Source organism: Lampetra planeri, chromosome 32 (assembly GCF_965212315.1).
Source record: "Lampetra planeri chromosome 32, kcLamPlan1.2.h2, whole genome shotgun sequence".
Lineage (NCBI taxonomy): Eukaryota > Metazoa > Chordata > Hyperoartia > Petromyzontiformes > Petromyzontidae > Lampetra > Lampetra planeri.
The window spans coordinates 8396219-8415726 of NC_136138.1; the positions used below are offsets into that span (position 1 = coordinate 8396219).

At 46.2% G+C, this 19508-nt stretch overlaps 1 protein-coding gene across 1 annotated transcript in view; it reads right to left on the minus strand.

Moving 5' to 3' along the window:
• The window catches only part of LOC144729401 (sodium- and chloride-dependent GABA transporter 3-like), a 100763-nt gene that overhangs the window by 60252 nt on the left and 21003 nt on the right, over positions 1–19508 (minus strand). Inside the window, exons 6-8 of the mRNA XM_078609660.1 lie at positions 13935–14022; positions 9886–10018; positions 6653–6787 (exon numbers count right to left, since the gene is read on the minus strand). Of these exons, the coding sequence (XP_078465786.1) occupies positions 6653–6787; positions 9886–10018; positions 13935–14022 (356 nt within the window). The remainder of the gene's footprint in view (positions 1–6652; positions 6788–9885; positions 10019–13934; positions 14023–19508) is intronic.

The window sequence follows — 19508 nt, forward strand, 5'->3', positions numbered from 1 at the left end:
CGAAGAATCGATTACCGAGTTGAATCGTCACCTTGAATCGTGACAATTCAGAGGAGAGGGGAGAGGTGGGGGGGGTTGACGATCCCATCCTAATGAGTGATTTAATTAACTTGACTTGGTAAAAACAGTAAATGTTTGCATTGTGGTTTCACCCCTTTGTCATTGATGCCCATTTTGTATAATACACTTGTACATCTGCGTCTGTACCATTAGCCTACATTTACAAATTGGGCATATTTAGTTTCTGTCTCATTAGTTCCTTCTCGTTAATTCAGTGTTGTGCATTCCATTAGCCTAAAGGTAATATTCGCATGTAATTTGAATGCATCGCAATGAATCAATTCCCACACAAGCAGACCATTCGACGCTTGTACCCTTAACACAAGAATAATTTTTAATCGATGCATTGCCTAGGGTGGTTGTCCTTCAAGCAGGTTGTTTTGTTTTCTCTCCATAGGATTGTGGAATTTCAACGACCGACTCAGCAATCACTTTTTTTCTAATAGAACAATGATATTGATTGCATCATTCCACGATTATGGTATTTCGTGTTTGTGTAACCATTTAGTAATTGGCACAGTAGGGGGTACAGCTGATGCATCTGCCAGTCATCTCAGTCAGTCAACCCAAGGCACCACCTGGGTCTGTCGCATGACCTGTCAGCGAGTCTTCGACACGTCACGTGGCCTCAAAGTGCACCTGGCCTGGCACAGGCGCCGTGGCGAATGGCGGTTATTGCCATTGGTAATTAGGTCTGTAACAATCTTCACACGGCAGTGAATTAACTGGTCCGTGACTGATGCCGAGATCCCCTTGAGATTACAAACGCCTGGAGATAGCGACTGCCCAGTGCTCAACGAACACGAGAAAACACTCAGATTTTTTGGTTGTTTTTAAAGTTGCCGTCTTTCCCAGTTATATCATAATTGTGCTATTGGCATTCTGCTGCGACGCGAGAAACATTTCCGCGCAGAACGAGGGCAACCTCAATTGAGATCTTAGACGGCGCTATTTAGATAAAAGTGCAGCGCTGAAATAACAATGTCATGCCCCTCCACTGCGGGTGCGATCCGGAGAACCCCTCGAGACCAGGGGTCGGCAACCAAAATAACAAGAAGAGCCATTTCTTTCCAATTCGGTACAAAATTCAGTATTTCAAGAGCCGCAATGCATCTGAGTACATACTGTACATACGTACATATTGTCAAGAAGCAGCCCGTAAAGAGCCGCATGCGGCTCCGGAGCCGTAGGTTGCCGACCCCTGCTCTAGACAATAATGTGAGCCTACTCATCCACACTTTACCCCACCGTATCGACTAACTGTGGCCGTACCCATTGACACTTCTGGGTGCTGAAGAAACGTGCCTTTGAATGTCTTACACACATTTAGGAGGGAGTGCCAGGCTTACTATTTCCTTGTGGCTTTTACTTAAACAATGTGTTCATACCTCCTTGAGTGGAGGTGATATTACATTTAAAATAAATACGGTTGACGGATTACATTTTGCATACCGATGTAAAATGAGTGAATATTGATTCTGAATCTAGTTCTGTTGAGATCAAATAGATTTCGATTCAAGTTGACATTCCTATGATGCTGCGAGCCAAGTTTGCATTTGGTTGGGGCGGTAGTGTAGTGGTTAGCGCGCTGGGCTACGAACCCGGCGGCCTGAGTTTGATTCCCGCTCACGGGACAGCTCCAGTGACGATTATCTGAACCGGTACTGGGCCTCCCCTAGGTCGACTCGGCCTCAATTGAGTACCCGGTGCTGTGTGTAAACATCTCTACTACGAAGACAAAGGCGGCCGGGCGTGGTGCCGGCCAACCACCCCACGCGTGCCGTGCCGGCCTTCATATGTGCTCGCTAACAGCACTTGTCCCAACAGTCTGTTAGAGGCTATACGGGATATCTTTGTATGTCCAGCCTACGTACAGTACTTTTACAAAGCATCAATCATGGAAGTTCGCCCCAACTTAAATCAACATTCCGCATGAATGGCCGTTTTTCAGCCGGACAACACAAACAAATGTGGGGGCCGGTCTTTATCGCCTGTTGTCATAATCGCTCGCAGTTGCCATCCAAATGGCTAACAGCTGTCCGCCCGCTATACGTCGCAAGAAGCGGCCAACAACCCTTCCCCCGATAATAGACCTCCCCCCGCCCCCCCCCCCCAACTAAAACATTGCACCCAGTACGATAGCCAACCGCGGGTAGCTAAAGCACCCGTCGGAATCCCATCAACAACAAAGCTACCCAAGGCGAGGGCCCGATAAAGCACAACTGTCGCAGTCTTTTTGGGTTCTTTCGGTAAAGTCACGTAGAATGGAAATAAAAAAAATAAAACCTAATAAAATATTTTATTATGTTTTATTTTTGTTATTTTATTTAAATAATTATTAAAATAAAATAAATAAAACATAATAAAATATTTTATTAAAGAAAATAAACAATAATTATTTTTGTTATTTTTATTATTTTATTAAATAAAAAATATTAAACATAATAAAATATTTTATTATGTTTTTTTTATTATTCTTTTATTATTTCCATTCTACGTGACTTTACCGAAAGAACCAAGAAGACGAATCCCTGCAGTCACGGAAGCTTTAAATCGAAATTTAACTGTCGCAGTGCTAAGTGAATCCGAGTGAGAGAGAGAAGGTGGTGGGGGAGTTACGTGAATCCGAGTGAGAGAAGGTGGCAGGTGGGGGGGGCTTACGTGTCCCAGCGGCACTCTGTGAGCGACAGAGACCGCGGTGCCTTGGCTCCAACCTAGGCACGGGTTCCCCGAAAGTGTAGGGGGAAATGAACCCATCCCACCCGTACCGCAACATTGAAAGAGTCAACTCGATTTAGAGCTTTCGTGACTGCAGGGATTCATCTACTTGGTTCTTTCGGTAAAGTCACGTAGAAGGGAAGTAATAAAATAATAAAAATTAAACATAATAAAATAATTCTCACGACGTTTCGGCCACAACGCAAGCAGCCGTCCTCAGGTGAAGACCAGGTCTATCGGGGAGACAGCGTCTGAAACGTCGTGAGAATTATTTTATTATGTTTTATTTTTATTATTTTATTACTTCCCTTCTACGTGACTTTACCGAAAGAACCAAGAAGAAGAGTCAACTCGGTTTTGTGCGCTCTTGGATGTTTGTTAATTGATGTAATTTTATTCATTTTATTTACGTCCTCGGAGCTAAGTAAGGTTAACTCGAAGGTATAAATTGTGCACGGAATTATGATGCGCAGTCGGTGCCAATGGGGTCTCAGACGATCGTTTTCAATCACTCTGCAATATACTGCGGTCAGCCATTGATATGTATTAATGCGCACATATTACAAAGTGTCATTGACAAAATGTACAAATTCATGATTGGGTGTATGAACCAATAAATAGGACGAGATGATATTATCTGGTTCTTTCGGTAAAGTCACGTAGATAGAAAAAAACATTAAGTGAATATATAAAAAGAAAAAAACACTAATGTACACTGTATCCTGGTTTTTAATCGGAGTGTACTAGCAGTCTATAATGTAGACTGTAGCAATGGTTATTAAGCTGGGTGAGTGTACTGGCAGTCTATAATGTAGACTGCAGCCTGGTTCTTAACCTCGGTGAGTGTACTGGCAGTCTATAATGTAGACTGTAGCAATGGTTATTAATCTGGGTGAGTGTACTGGTAGTCTATGATGTAGACTGCAGCCTGGTTCTTAACCTGAGTGAGCGTAATGGCAGTCTATAATGTAGACTTATTCTTGTTTTTTTCGGTAATAAATATAAAATACAAAATAAAAAAAAATAAAACCACGACGTTTCGATCTCAACACAAGCGATCGTCTTCAAGAGGGGGAAGGTCACCGAAGGCAACCGATTTTAAAGGTTTCAAAAATGGGCGTGGCACAAGAATGGGCGGGGCATATGTGCCCTGGGGTCAGAGAGCACCAATATGAAGCACGGAATATATATTTTTTTATCATTTTTATTCACTTGATTTAAATCTACGTGTCTTCACCGAAAGAACCAAAGAATGTGAATTCCTGCAATCACGAAAGTTTTACGTCAGGACGAGATGAATGCCACCTTTTTAAAGACGTCTGGCCAATGTGATAGAGTAGGCCAAATACTCTCTAAAGAAGCCGCTCCAGAGCTTCTTCTGGTGGGAGGCCCTTCCGTCAACGCTTGTGTAAGCGAGCAATTTCAGGTTCTGCACCTTTTACTGGTAGGAACGAAGTGAACCAGCCTACAATAGATTATATCGTCCGTCTGTCCGATGTCCGATTAGGTGTAGCAACATCGCCCCCTACTGCAAACACTTGGCAGGACCCTACAAAAACCTTTAGACTCAGTGGGGCTTTCCTGGCTAAACAAGTGACATCACTTATTATTCCCTGAGATCGTTTTTTAATTCCCTGATATAGTTTTTAATTAAACCATTTAAATAAAAAATTAACTCATTCCCTGAAATAGTTTTTAATTAAAACATTTAAAATTAACTCACAGCGGCCTAAAGCCTACAGCTAGGCCTAAAGCCTAGAACTAGGCCTCAAACTCTCCCTTCGTATCGTATTTGTTCGTTCCTACCAGCCCACCCCGCAGGGACCTGTTTTGTTGTCGTAATAAATGCCAACGTTCTTTTATTGAAAAATGTTCAGCACCCCTGCTCAACCACCCAACCATCCCATCCAGCACGCTGGCCAGCTACCCCAACCCGAGTCCGTCTCGACTCAACTCGGTGCAAACCACCGACCCCCAGCCCTGCCCGCGAGCGAGCGAGCGAAACAAGGAAGCCCCCTAAGCAGGGTGGGAACGTGTACGCGATGCCAGCTTCCCGTCTGTGCCACCGAGGGGCCCATTCGCTCCGCTCAAGCTGCGCGGCACACTCACAAAGGCACCGTCACCATAACAGACACAAGTGCCCTCTGGGGAATGAACCCGCTCCCCTCCGCCGCAGCTCTCTCATGGGAAACGCGGCGTAGGCTGCTCGCTTTGAACGGGGCCAGTGGGGGAAGGCGGTGTTCACGGGGGAGGGGGACAAGAGGGAGCGGGGTGGATAGAGCATGGGCACACCAGAGAACGAAGCGGCGGTGTGATGTGTGCGTGAGCGTTTTTTTTTATCTGAAATGACAATTTATGGGGGGGGGAGGTGTGGGATGGAGGGCGAGAGGTTAAGGTCGGGTCGGAGCCACGCCCCAAGCCTCGCACACCCTCACCCCCACGGGGTTGCGTCTCTCGCGGTCCCCCCCCAAATGCGCAGAGTAGCGGGGAGTTACGGGCGGTTCATTAAGATGCCCCTGGGAGAGACTTGCCGTGCAAACGAGCCTCCTTTCACACGGCAGTGGCCGTGGGTTCTGAGCCCTTTGTGCGACGATCAATCCTTTTTTGACAAAAGTGGCGGAGGAGGTCTTTCAGCAGAGCGGCTTTTTGCAATCGAATCGCGTGTGAGAAAGGACAGTGAGAGGGCGAGCAATGCCCGTGTGCGTGCGAGCGAGTGAGCGCGCGTGTGTGTGTGTTTGTGTGTGTGTGCCGCGAAATGCTGGTGGCGAGGTCAACGCATAGCGCCACAAGTCCAAGTGGCCCGGCTCCATCGTTTGAAAGGCAGATTTACTGCGTCGGAATTCGCGGCTTGTGCTGTGCAACTCTCCGATGTGTTTTCGGAACGCGCCGCGTGTCGTTCAGCACGACGCCTCACGTGTCACTCCGTGTGCCGCTGGGAGCTTCAACAGGAATTGAGCCGAGCTCCTGTGGAAGCTCCCCGGTGCAAAACGTTGGACATCGTGCCGTGAGCAACATGCGATCTTGCGACATATCGCATTTGGTTTCTGTGCCATTTGTACATTTCTTGGTCCATCCTCGTAAACGTAGCAAAGTGGCATTTACATATAATTCACAAAAAAATCTGCATACTTTAAAAACGCGTCTACTTATGTTCGCGATGCAATGCATGCGTCGCGATTCTCAAGAATCAACATTGATTCATTGTTACATTCCTCCTGGAGAGTCTCACCACAGCATCTCCCAAACACGCGCCCCAACTTATATTTGACCTCAGAGCTGTCCTTCTTACAGAACATTGGCAAAGGCTAGCCTGCGAAGATCTCATCTGATTATGTATTCATTGAATTTCCTGCATGTGATTCCCTTGCTGAGCCACAGCAGGTGAGGCAATACGTTTGAGAAATGTCCATTTCAGCGTGATGGCTTTTCTGTGCAGTCATCGGTGACCTGGCTGTAACCAATGGCTCATTAGACTTAAGAACTCAGTTTAATCCCAACAGGGATCGTGGGAGTGGAATCCCAGCATCTCATCGGTGCGTGTTGTATGTATGTCGAACTTCTTTCGCACCATACGTAGCCAACCGTGCTAATCGGAGGTGCGCGGGAAGGACATTGTCCTACGGAGCTCCCTTGCATGCGAGTCTTAACGCAAAACAACGATATCACCGTAATCATCGTCAAAGCTCAAGATCACCGACAAAATAAGGATATTTTTTCGTTGAGACACGTTGCACCGCACGGCTCTGCGATGTGTGTTTTTTTTTGCGATATACCACGTGACGTCCGGGATGTTTGTCCAATGTACGGAGTGCAGCGTCGGACATCACTCCGAACGACGCCACGGTACAACCGGAAAACACGCCGGGCCTCTGACCTGCGGATCGGAGAGCCGGCTGACGTCGGGGTAGAGATAGAACTTGATTCCCTCGCTGGCCCCGGGTAGAGTGACGCCACGGATCAGGAGGATGATCAGCATCACGTACGGGAAGGTGGCCGTCACGTAAACGACCTTCCCCGGGAGACAAAATAACAATGCGGGTGTCCGTCATGAAATAGCGATGTTGGATTGCTGCAAAATTGGGTGTTCACCTGTCAATAGAAGCTTGCGTTCGTCGAGTTTCATGATGCTAGGGGTGATTGTAATGAAAGAAAACGAACTGTGTCGATATTTTGTAATATTTTTATGGAAATAAGAATTTACTTTGTAGTGATAATTGATAATAAAAAAATATACATATACCAAATTATGCGAACGGATCCGAAATGACTCGTTAGAAATGATAATATACTCGTAATTCTAAAAAATAAAATTCCACGAGATAATATATTCCATGAAAGTATAAAGCCAGAATATACAAAGAGAACCATATGTTTACCCTTATGAATTCACTACATACCAAAGATGAGAGGAAACTAAAATATGTTTTATTCATTCGAAAACTTCAGCTTCAGGCCTGAGACAGGAGTTGACTTTTGACATAAATCACCGAATAAGTAAATTATGTATAAAAATATAACCAGAATTACAGCAGGAAAAAAAAACAATATTGCCAAATATTTGATCATTCTTTCTCCAATGACCGTATTCTCTAAGAAAAAAATGTCACGTTTTACCCCCTGAATTTTACAGACACAGTTGGGGTGCATCTTGCAATCTGGGAGGCGTGCGTGTGTGTGTGAGACCAAATTTGTAGAACTTTCTCAACACAGGGTACAAGTGTCAAGTGCGTATAACTTTCCGGAGCATCTTATAACCCATAGAATAGGGTATACATTCACATATTTTTCCTTTCAACCATCTGCTTTTCATAAGACGTTCACGCTACACATCTAACTGCTGTGGAGGAGTGCTTCTGCCCTAAAAGCCGGCCTATCATACGTAAGTTTTGGTAATCTGTGCCTAACGACTGAAGTATTTTAATGCAATTTCAAATACTTTTTTTTTCATGAAAGGCTTCTTAAATTTGTAACTAATTATTAGTTAGTTTCAAGAATAATCGATTTTCTCCAAAAATATATCAGCGCTGGTTTTGGGAAAAGCCAAGTTGGTTTTTTGTATTTTTATATTTTCGTTCTTGACACCGTTGTACATAATAAATCAATCATCAAGTTTTTATTTTTTATAGCGCTCTATCGTGCAAAATATGCAATTTAAAGTGCTGTACAGTTAAACAAAAACTTTGTTAAAAGATGCAAGAACAATAAAAGCTATTTCCAGCCAAAACAAAATCGCATTATGATAAATTGATAGCAAAGGCATATTAACAAAATATAACACGAGACAAGAATCTTAGGTAAAAGCAAGTAAAAAAAAGTTTTTAGATTTAATTTAAAATTGCTTAACGATTGCGAAGCCGTCAGATCCCCCGGCAGGTTGTTCCACAGGCGAGGCCCATGCACACCGAAGTCTGCTGTTCTGTGCGTTTTGGTCCTGGCCCTTGGGACAACTAAAAGGCCGGAACCAGAGGATATTAGGGATCTTGTTGGTTCATATCTTAGAACACATGTATGCTGGTGCCAAACCATTCAACGATTTAAAATCCAATAAAAATAATTTTAAAATAAATCCTACGACTGATTGGCAGCCAGTGCAAGGATCGTAAAGTAGGTGTCACGTGGGTGCTCTTTCTGGTTTTCGTAAGCAGACGTGCTTCTGCAGTCTGAATACGTTGTAGGTTACATTTTGACTTTTTCAGAAGACTGGAAAAGAAGGCATTGCAGTAGTCAAGTCTACTGGAAATAAAAGTATGCATCAGTCTCTCAGTAGTAAAGTGAGATAGAAAAGGCTGTACCCTAGCTATATTTATAAGATGATGAAATGCCGTTTTGGTCAAATATCTGATGTGGGCTTCGAGGTTCAAATCCGGATCAAACAAAACAGCTAAGTTTATAACCTGCAGTTTGGCGTTTTCTGTCAGCGAGCAAAAATGTGTGGGCAGTTTTTCTCTTCGGGCTTTTGCTCCAATTACCAGTAACACTATTTTGCCTTTGTTAAGTGCCAGGAAATTCTGTGACATCCACATTTTAATATCATGTAGTTTTGGTGATCTGTGCAATTGTAAATATTTTTTTCATGAAAGGCAATTTACACCAAATGTCACACTTATAGAAATTTCTGTTTAAATAAATTCAATACAATCTTAAAATTTTAGTCTATTTCATTGGATTAAATGTTTATCTACCCGTCATATGGTGGGCAATTACACTAGTTATATATTATATATTTTCTGTTACAATGCAGTGCTAGGCCATAACAATGCAATGAACAGCCATTTTGTCAATTCACCGCTGGATGAAGTCTTCCCAAAACCATGCCAGTTATGCGGTTTGTTTCACATAATTTCACCGCACTGGTCAGTGCCAATTGGTGATCTGGGATTCAGATATCGCTCACCACTCATGACAGCCATGTATGCATGTATGTTGAACTTCTTTCGCACCGTATGTAGCGAACTGCCAATTGAAGGTGCGCGGGGAAGGGGTGGACCAGGAATCCAACTTTCGTTGCTGGGTTCGTATCACATTGCGATGACACACAGCGACACTGCTCCAGACCAGCACTCACGATCATGGTGGCGGTGATAAACCATCGGCGTGTACATGGACGTCAATGCAGTGCCTGAAGTTAAATTTGAGTCCAGGGTTGAATTTAAGCCGGGTCTGCCTGGGCGAGCGACCCTGAACATATTTCACCGCATCCAGTTTATCTCTTGCTCTGACTATGGATACTGGTCACGTGCCACCTCTAGTCGAGAGTTGCCACCTGTACTGGTATTTTCCAGGATGTTCCTGTGTTTCAGGTATCTGTCCCGGGCAACCTGTCTATCTGGGAAGTTAAAAGTCCCGTTTTTTTAATGCTACACCCAGTTTTTGTCAATAGTACACCCACTCAGGACCAGGAATTTACACGAAATCCTCCCTCTTCCAGTCTACCAGCGACCCAGACAATATTGAGTGAGAAATGGATCCCTGCTTGAAGGCAAGCAGCGACATCACTTCCTTTGTACAGTGGGTGGACACTGCCTGCGAGCGATGGCTTTTGACCCCTAACTGCGAAGCAGGGACAACTGATTGCGCGCGCGCCGATGAGCGGCGTTGCGTTTTTACTTTTCCGGTCGACTTGGGTCCCTTCCAGATGCAGAAGTAGCAGACGATCCACGCCGCCAGGAGGCAGAGAGCCAGTTCCCAGCGAAGGTTTCCGATGTTCTCAATGCCATTGGAGATGCCCAGCACTCTCCGCCTGCAGCCGCGGGACAGAACACACAAACGCGCGAACGTCCCACGCCTGCCCGCCCGCCCCTTCTTTGTACCCCGCCGTCGCCCTCGCAACGCGTAAGCGACTCGGCGTTAATTTTATTTGGGGAGGCGTAGTGCCGGTGTTTTTAAATACGTTGTACTCCCCGCAAAGAACTGTAGCGACTCGACCACACTCGACAATAGCTGGCGCCAAACTGTGCCATACGCCCTCCCGCATGGCCTTGTGGGAGCCTCGGTACTGATAAAGTTACTTTCTTTTTTCTTCCGGTCCGATTCCGATGATGTACACATACGTCATCAGAATGGAATCCGAAGAAAAACTCATGATGTACACGTACGTCATTGGAACGGGAAAGGGTTAACAAGGAGGTGTCTTTTTTTATCACCACCACGATGGGTGGGCACAGGCCCAAATACACGAAAGGCTGATTGGCCGACAATCAAACAGCGCCATTGAAGGTGCAAGAGAATAAAAGTTAATGCGGCTTCTCGAATTTTTGGCAAGATTGGAACAAAAACTTGGGGGGGGGGGGGGGGAAGAGAGAGAGAGAGACGACGGGAGGGAATTCCAATCCGAACAGCTCGAAGCAAGAAGCAGAAAGCGACACAGACATACAGAGACGGTAATTTGCTTAAGCGTCCTATTAAGAAACCCGCAAAGCTTTGTCGAATATTTAGAGTGGCGTGGCGCTGAAAAGGAGCGTTTGGCATCGCTGTTCGGCCAAGTTGATGGCGTGAGTTCATTTTCATGCCTCACACGCTGAGCAGCTCAACCTTGTGCAGGTTGTCATGGCCCGTGCTCAATAGCCACACAAATGCCAAGAGCTCCCCGAGCAAAGTCAAGGAATAAATGACCCTAAATGTGTCCAATGTCGTCAGATTATCAAAAAACTAAGCAGGTTTGACGGTGGTTTGTATTCGGTTTGAAGAATGTCTGGGAACACTCGATTTTATAGATTTTAGCTGTGCGTGTTATTTCTTGGTATGCACGAGCTTCCATCCGTGTTCTCCGATTTCCTTAGTGGGTCTTGCCTGCGTAGAACAAAAATCAAATTACTATTATACAAGAACACACGGAAAAAATTGGAAAATTCTGGATGATTCGGTCGTAATCGTAGGCATACACTACTCATGTAGAGTGTAACACTTACATGCACGATAACTGTCGTGCTGCCAGTATAGCACAAGCCTGGATTGAATCTCGCACGATGCATTTGAAGTGTGCGCGTGAAGGGTGGCAGATGTGAGACGGGGGTGACGTTGGAGAGGGGGTGGGGGCGTACACAGCAGTTGGATTTCGTAGCTCCAGGTAGAGGAGGCCTCAGGTTTTCTAGCCTCAGGTGGTAACACGTACAGATGTATTAATTGAGAAGCTGTAATACACTGGCGCGCATAGAGACCCCCGTAGACTTACACAAAGACCCATGCGCGCATAGGAATCCATAGACTCACATATAACCCATACGCTTACATCGACCCACATGCTCATAGACTCACATGGAGACAAAGAGACTCACATGCAGATCCATAGACTCAGAGACCCATAGATGTACACAGAGACACATGGATTCAGAGACACATATATTTACACGCAGATCCATAGACTCATACAGAGACCCATATACTCATACAGGGACCCATACACTCACACGGAGACCCATAGATTCATAGAGCCCGAAAGACTTACATATCGATAGAAAGATTCCCACATCAATTCATATACTGGAAGGTTCACGTAGAAATCCATACATTTAAGTATAGTAGCGACCTATAAACTTGCACAGAGACCCATATATTCCCATAGTGCCCCAAAGACTTACATATAGATCTATGCATTCCCACAGAAACGCATAAAGTGTAATGCTCACATGAAAACCCGTAGATTTACGTATAGCAGGGCCCGATATAGACTCACACAGAGACCCAAAGACGGGAATGCCACTGACAGTGGCTTCATCGCCAGCGCTTTCACCAGCAGACTGGCGCCCGGTCTGGTGTGAGCCCAACATTGGTTCAGCATCACCACCACCACCACCGCCACCACTACCGCCGCCACCACCACCACCGCCGCCACCACCGCCACCACCGCCACCACCGCTGCCACCACCACCACCGCCACCACCACCGCCACCACCGCCGCCGCCACCGCCACCACCGCCGCCACCACCGCCACCACCGCCACCACCACCACCGCTGCCACCACCACCACCGCCACCACCACCACCACCACCGCCGCCACCGCCACCACCGCCGCCACCACCACCACCACCGCCACCACCACCACCGCCGCCACCACCACCTCCACCACTGGCGCCACCACCACCACCGCTGCCACTACCGCCAACACCACCACCACCACTCGTTTTGCCTCTGTGTTCCACTGATCAATGAGTCGACCGGCACGCGTCATCACCTAAGACAGGGAAACCCGAGGCGGATTGTGTTGCCTTCTCAACCTGGAGTCACGAGCTGACATTGGTGGGGAGGATGTGGGTGGGAGATGGTGGGGAGGTGGTGATGGGGGGGAGGGGAGCTGGGGGGGGGGCATGCCTAAGCGAGTGTGAAGAGGGGGGGTGGGGGGGGCATGCAGATGTCAATCACAAGAGTGCGAATTTTCCTCAAACTCACAGTTGAATAACACATCATCCAGCCAATGCATGTGTACACGTGGCTGAAGTGTGGTTGACAGTCATGTGTAACTTTGTCCCAAATGTAATAAAATGAAAGCTAGCTACAGTAATGCAGACCATGGGCTGGTATATCTACGTACATTTTCATGCGGTGGTAAATATTGTTTTTTTATGCTGAACTTTGCTCCGTACTCGCATGGCAATGAGGAAATCAAACAGTCCATTGGGCAAACGGTCATGTTGTCCTCATGCCTGAGCTGAAAACATCACGTAACACAATGTGTTGCACACCCACCCCCTCGTGTGCCGTGCCATCCTTCATAAGTGCTCGCTAACAGCACTTGCCTCAAAAGTCCGATAAAGACTGTATGGGGGATTTTTTTGCCTTTTATAGTTTTACAGACCGAGTTCAAACTGCCATTTAATTAGAATTTTCTACCTAATATTAGACGAATCCTTTCTGGACAGCCTGTATACCAGTACAGTGCATCAGCTGGACAAATCTGTTGAATATATAAATATTGGCAGGAGCATTGTGTAATCGTGCTACAACTGTTTATAACGGAACACTGCAATGTTGGACTTTGACAGCAAACTCGTGTTCCGAAAGGAAACACTGCGATTATATCGTTTTTATTTTTACTGCTGGCGAAATGTTATCTGCCTGGCCCGGTATACAGGTCATGGGTTCCTGTATATTTGGAGATTGCATGCACGTTCTCTCTGTGGTCGCGTGGATTTTTCTCTGGGTCCTCCAGTTTTTCCATCCATATTTAGAATCAACGTGCGCTTAGAATATTTGGCTGCTATAACATTTCCACACGATGATGAGCCACTTCGTTGAGCTATCATTTGTGGCCAGATTACCTCCGAAAAAGACCTAATAGCTCAGTGGGCCTTACCTGTCAAAATACAAATATCTATCTTCAAACAGTTTGGTTACTGATGTGCGCCTTTTGGCGTCATCTGGTCCAACCCATGTGAGACTAGGCTCTAAGGAAAGCTGTCTCGGGTGTGGACCAATCAACTTCAAGGACAGTGCATACAGAGTTATGTTTTTAGTTTGCATTATGACTGCAGGTATTGTGGTCTATGCAAACATGACTCCTTGTAAAAAAAGGTGTCAGTTTTGTTGCCAGATAGAAGGGTAAAAAAACAATTATCATATTTTTTACTGGCAAATGAGGTTCCAATGGTGTGAGTTTGGTTACTTTTAAGCAAACAAAAGAAAATGCGAGTTCCGAAAATTGTGAGCTCCACGCTACTCACTCCCAGTACTCGATGACCGGTGATGTCCCTTCCCTGGCCACGCGGACCGCCGTGATGTTCTCCGTGTGATGGAACTCCACGCAGCTGTCTGGAGACACAAAGAGGACGACGGAAAACAGCCGTGGGCGATCGCAAAAAAGCGCACTTCGAACAAAGCAGCTTTGCACGCACAGCACCACATTGTGTTACGGGCGTCATCTCGTTCCTTTCATTCACTTTTTAACGCTTTCCAAAACTACAATTGGACAGCGTTAATGCATTAGCTCTGTCCGTATGCCTGTAACGCGGCGGAGGGGCGGGGGCGGTGAATTTTCGCCTAGAGCTATGCATCTCTTCGGAACTTCCCCTTCAGAAAAGCGGCAACATTGAGTGAAGGGGTTAGCCGGGGTTTCCCTTGCCGAGCCGTGCTCTGAGCCTCATTGTTTCATCAGGGAAGGCCCCCGGGGTGCGTACTGCTTCCTGCGCATCTGGCGCCAGCGCCGCCGTTATTATCATTCACGAAATACTTCCGACGACGAACACGTGTGGGAGAGCGTTTCGGAATGCATGCGTAGGCATGCTTTTTGTTGCTTCCACCCTGTTGGATTAGCGCCGGCTTCGGAAAGTGGGTGCCATTCCAGCCCCTACAAGACCTCCGTCGCCCGAGATATACGGCGAAACTGACGACATACCCCCGTCTTAAAAAATACAACAGCAAAAAAAATGTCTGAGGGGCCGTTCATAAACGACGTCACGCAAAGGGCACAGCAAAATAATAACTGCAAAATAATAACTGCTGTGCCTTTTTACACCTGATGAAGGAAGCTTGTGTTGCCTCCGAAACGTCGTGATTTAATATTTTATTTCTATTATTATTATTTTTTCTTATAAAAGTTTGTTTTTTTTTCCTACGTGACTTTACCGAAAAAACCTAAGTGCATGAATCCTTGCAGTAACGAAAGCTTCAAATCTAGAATTATCAGACCTTCTAATTGTGAGCCATTCACTTACATTTTTTGATTTAAAGCTTTCGTGACTGCAGGGATTCATATTCTTGGTTCTTTCGGTAAAGTCACGTAGAAGGGAAATAATAAAATTAAAAAAATATTAAACAATATTATTTCCCTTCTACGTGACTTTACCGAAAGAACCAATAATATAAACTATATTTATTTTACCAGGTAAGGCCCATTAGTCACATCGCTCTTTTCTGAAGCGACCTGGCCACAAATGATAGCCCAACGACGTGGCTAATCATGTAGACAATTATAGCAACTAAAAACTCTAAACTCATGTTGATTCTAATTGTGGAGGGAAAACCCGGAGGCCCCAGAGAAAAATCCACGCGACCACAGGGAGAACATGCAGACTCAAATTATACAGATGTCAGGGTTGGGATCGAATGGACGACCTCCTGTACACCAGGTGAGGTAGTTAACATCTCACCACCGTGGCCGTTGATTAGGAAATGTTTCTCACAATAATTATATTGTGATAAACCTTATAACCCTAACAGCATAGTGGTTTAAAGCCTGCATCGTGATCCCAGGACCTGAGTTCAATTCCTGACCACAACTCAAGTCAGCGAGAGCTGAGTGATATCTCAACCAGGCCTTACCCACCCCTGCACTAACCACCGCACCAACCCACACTGACCAGCCGGCTACAGTATGGTCAAACGACACCAGAGACTGACACGGCATGGTGAGGCCTTCATCCAGCAGTGGATTGACAAAAGGACTTGTTCATCGTCGTCATCGATTACATCGGTTTATGACATTTAAATGGAAAAAGTCTAGGCAAATGTGGCAAACACTAACGACAATTCTTTTATCCTCTTTGCATAGTAAAGCCTCAGGACAATATCCACTTGGCTCATTCTTTGAATGCGTTTTCAACAAAAAAATCTACTCAGCCTACGACAATGAAAAAAAAAATCCAATTTGAAAAATAATTTGAAAGTGATTGTTAACAAATTCATGCGCAGCGCTGTGCATGGTGATGCCACTATGATGTGTCCAGGTGCATTTGTTATCGTAATTATATTCCAACACCCCTAATTAGTGCTCTTGAAAACCTTGCGAAGTAGATTGGTGGCTGTGCGTGCAAGTGTGCATACCAATATCCACTGCCACTGGCAAGACCTAAAATCTAGACCGGAGCTCTGCAAACCACTGGACCGGAGTGGTGATTGGTGGAGCTGTGCCCACCACGCTGTGTCGAGTATGACGGGCGGTGAGGCACAGGTTCCGGATTGTGGATTCACTGCTTCGTACTCCTGTGCTTATATACAACCTGTGCCCTGGGCGCTTATTCAGAGAGAGAGAGACACAAGCTGAACACAGCGGCTTCTTTGCAAGACCCCCACTCGGTTATTCAACAAGTCCACTGCTGACCCCCCCGCCCGCCCATACTGGTCATCTGTGAAAAAGAGCTTCAGAGTTCATCGGATTGATCCAGTCTGAATACAGATTCTGTTTCCATGAGCTTAGGCCATGTATATATATATATCACTTGTCTGCACCATCCGGGGTGGCATATATCTAGTGTTTGAAAATGTGTGATAATAAATTGAAACGAGCGGTGTTATTCAGTAATTCACTTTCATTCGCTGTATAAATATATGGGTACTTCTAAAAAGGAGTGTTACATTAGGTGGTACCAATTTATGCTCTGGCTCAGGCACGAAACAACTGTGTTTCGAGACAGAACACAGCTCTAGCTGATGAGCATCTTCAATTCGTGGTGGGATTGGCCTGCCACGTGGCCAGGAGATGGTGGTATAGGAATGGATCCTTGAATATATCTGCAAGGAGCTCTTAATTGTAATTCTCTCATGTGAGTGGGGTTTGCACTGGGTATCCCGATTTTCTGCCCGCTTGCCAAATGCTCATGAATGGAATTGGATAAACGTTCCAATGCAATCAGGGCCATCTTGGGCACGAGTCCTATCACATTGTGAGGCTTTCCTGGGTGAAATCTAAAACAAACCGTGATTATTATTACCATCATTGTGAATTCCAATCTCGCAGTTAACTCAACCATAATCCCTCTGGGGTTAATCAAATTAGCCTTGCCTAAGCGAGGCTCTAAATGCAAGCGCTTCATTATGCCCGGAGACCAATCGCTGCCATAAGATGCTGATGGAGTTAGCGCCACCGGAACACGAGCCCCGACGGCGAACCGGCTGGCGAACGCGACGGCCGACAGAGGCTCGCGTTGCCAAGTCGCGGGGGCCAGTGCCAAATCCATCCCTGTTACCAAATTATGGCGAGCAGCGGGGCGCCCATCACGGGCGGCTCGCGGCGCGCACGGGCGCGTTGACCCCTCCACGCCGTGGCGGTTCAGTCGGACCGAATCGTTCGTACGTTTGCGGCCCTGTTGGCAATTTTCTTTTTAATTCTCTGGCACGTGTCGTGACGGGTCCTGTAAGATCTGATCGTGGTCCGTCCAGTGCTCGGCGAGCTGCATTGGTTTCCGGTTGCCGAACGAAGACGTTATTATAAGGTCGCGCTCATTACACGCACACAAAGTGCGTGCCACATATGAACCACAATACCTTGTCAAGGAGCGTAAACCATCATCACGTGAACTTCGGTCATCCTCACAGCACCAGATTTTGGCTGGCCATTGAGCAAGGATGGTCACCGCATCGCGCACTTTCACATGCACTTCTGCGGCCGTCTGGAACGCTCTTCCTTCCGATATTAAGAAGCCACTTGAGCTATGCACTTTTAAATCTGGATTGAAAACTCATTCTTTAGAACTGCTTTTTGTGTTTAGTTTGTTGTCGTTCCTCCTGCACCTCCGATTAGCACGGTTGGCTACATACATTTAGAAATAAGCTCAACATACACACATGCGTCCATTCTTACAGCGCAACGCTATCATGACCGCGTTGTGTTTCACAGGCGAGTGTAGTCTGCAGGGGTTTCACAGTTGGGAGAGAGCGATATTGCTGCGTGGCTTTATAGTTGTACCCGATTCGGTAAACTGCGGTGAATCTTCAAACGTGGACAATTAGGACCGTGATTTCGGCACACAAGGCCTTAATCTTTTTCGAAAAATGTCTCAGGATCTTTTACATACAGACGTACGTCCACTGTGAAGCAAAAGGTGAGCATATGTTTTTTTTCCCCCCGCATTAACCAGGGCTGCCGCTGAGCTCGAACCTACGAACCTCCGCAACGAGCGGCAAAATGAGCGACTGATTGGGGGGCTGGTAATGAAACCTGGATTAGCGACCGACGAACTTAAAGCTCTCGCTTGTCGGAAGCGCTTTCTCTTCTCACTGCCCTAGATTTTGGCACTCACGGTACATCGCTCGTTGGTGCTCCAGATCGCTCGGGCTGGATTCCGTTTTGTTGAAACATTAATTGGCTTAACAAAAAACAAGTGGAGCGTGGCAATGTCTGAGAAGCCGCTGCTTCACGTGACGCTCAGCCGTGTTATTGTGCAGCCAGCAGAACGCTCTCATTTCATCTTTGATATTCAAATGCAGTTAGCAATCGGTACCGTTATCATATAAGAGAACGTATTATTTCTGCTCCTTACATCACCCACGTGCTGAGCCTTACATCACCAAAATCACAATAAATACACCCGATCTCATCAACAATCGGAAGCGAAGCAGGTTTGAGCCCAGTTAGTACTACGATGGGACACTGCCTGGGAATACCTGGCGGCGTAGCCAGGAGATGGCAGTGTGCCAAAGGATCCTTGTGTCTATCAGTATGGAGTATTAGGCGTTGTCCCCTTGTATGTGGGGCTCCCTCCATACATGAAGCCAAACACTCGTTAATGGAACTGACCAAACATCGCAACCCTCCTGCTTTGCTCAGTAAATAGATAACTTCTACGGCTGGAAAGAATACTCATATTAGTCACTGGTTATTCCTGTTCAATAGTCGTAACATTACCGCCTTAAAATATATTGACAATGTAAGCGGGTTACTCCATCTGTTGTTGCCACCTGTCCTGGTTTTCCCAAAATCGTCCTCGTGTTGACGTAGCTGTCTTAATCAATCAGTGGGTCTTCCCAGGATGTCAAAAGTCCTATTCTCTGTCAGATGCATAATAATTCACCACTCAAGACAAGGCATTCACATGTAGTTCTCCTCTCGTCCAGTTTTGTGAGATATAGCCCTCTGCCAATGATAAATCCAAGGTTTTATTTTTTGGTACATCAGAGGTGGCAACCATAACTTCATCTGATACGCACACAATCAATCTTAAACATTGCATCGCTACCTACGCTCGGACTGAATACGCACGCACGTGTTTGCTTCAGGAAATTTCGCAAACCACGCGCACCGCCAATGTTACGCGCACATACAAGCCCGTGCACATGCGGACATCATCAAGCCACGCAGCTGAGAGACAAACACCCCCCCCCCTACCCAGCCCACCCCAAGCAAGCACAGCCCGATCGATGTTAGATCGTGACAACAGCAAGCGAAACAAACCCGTTGTCTGCCAAGCTGCGATCAATCACTGCGTTGCATGTCTCTCTCTCTCTCTCGAGCTTCCGCAGGCCAGCTTCTCGCTAATGTTTTTCGTTTGTTTCGTCTCCCGTCGTGATAACGCGATGAAGAA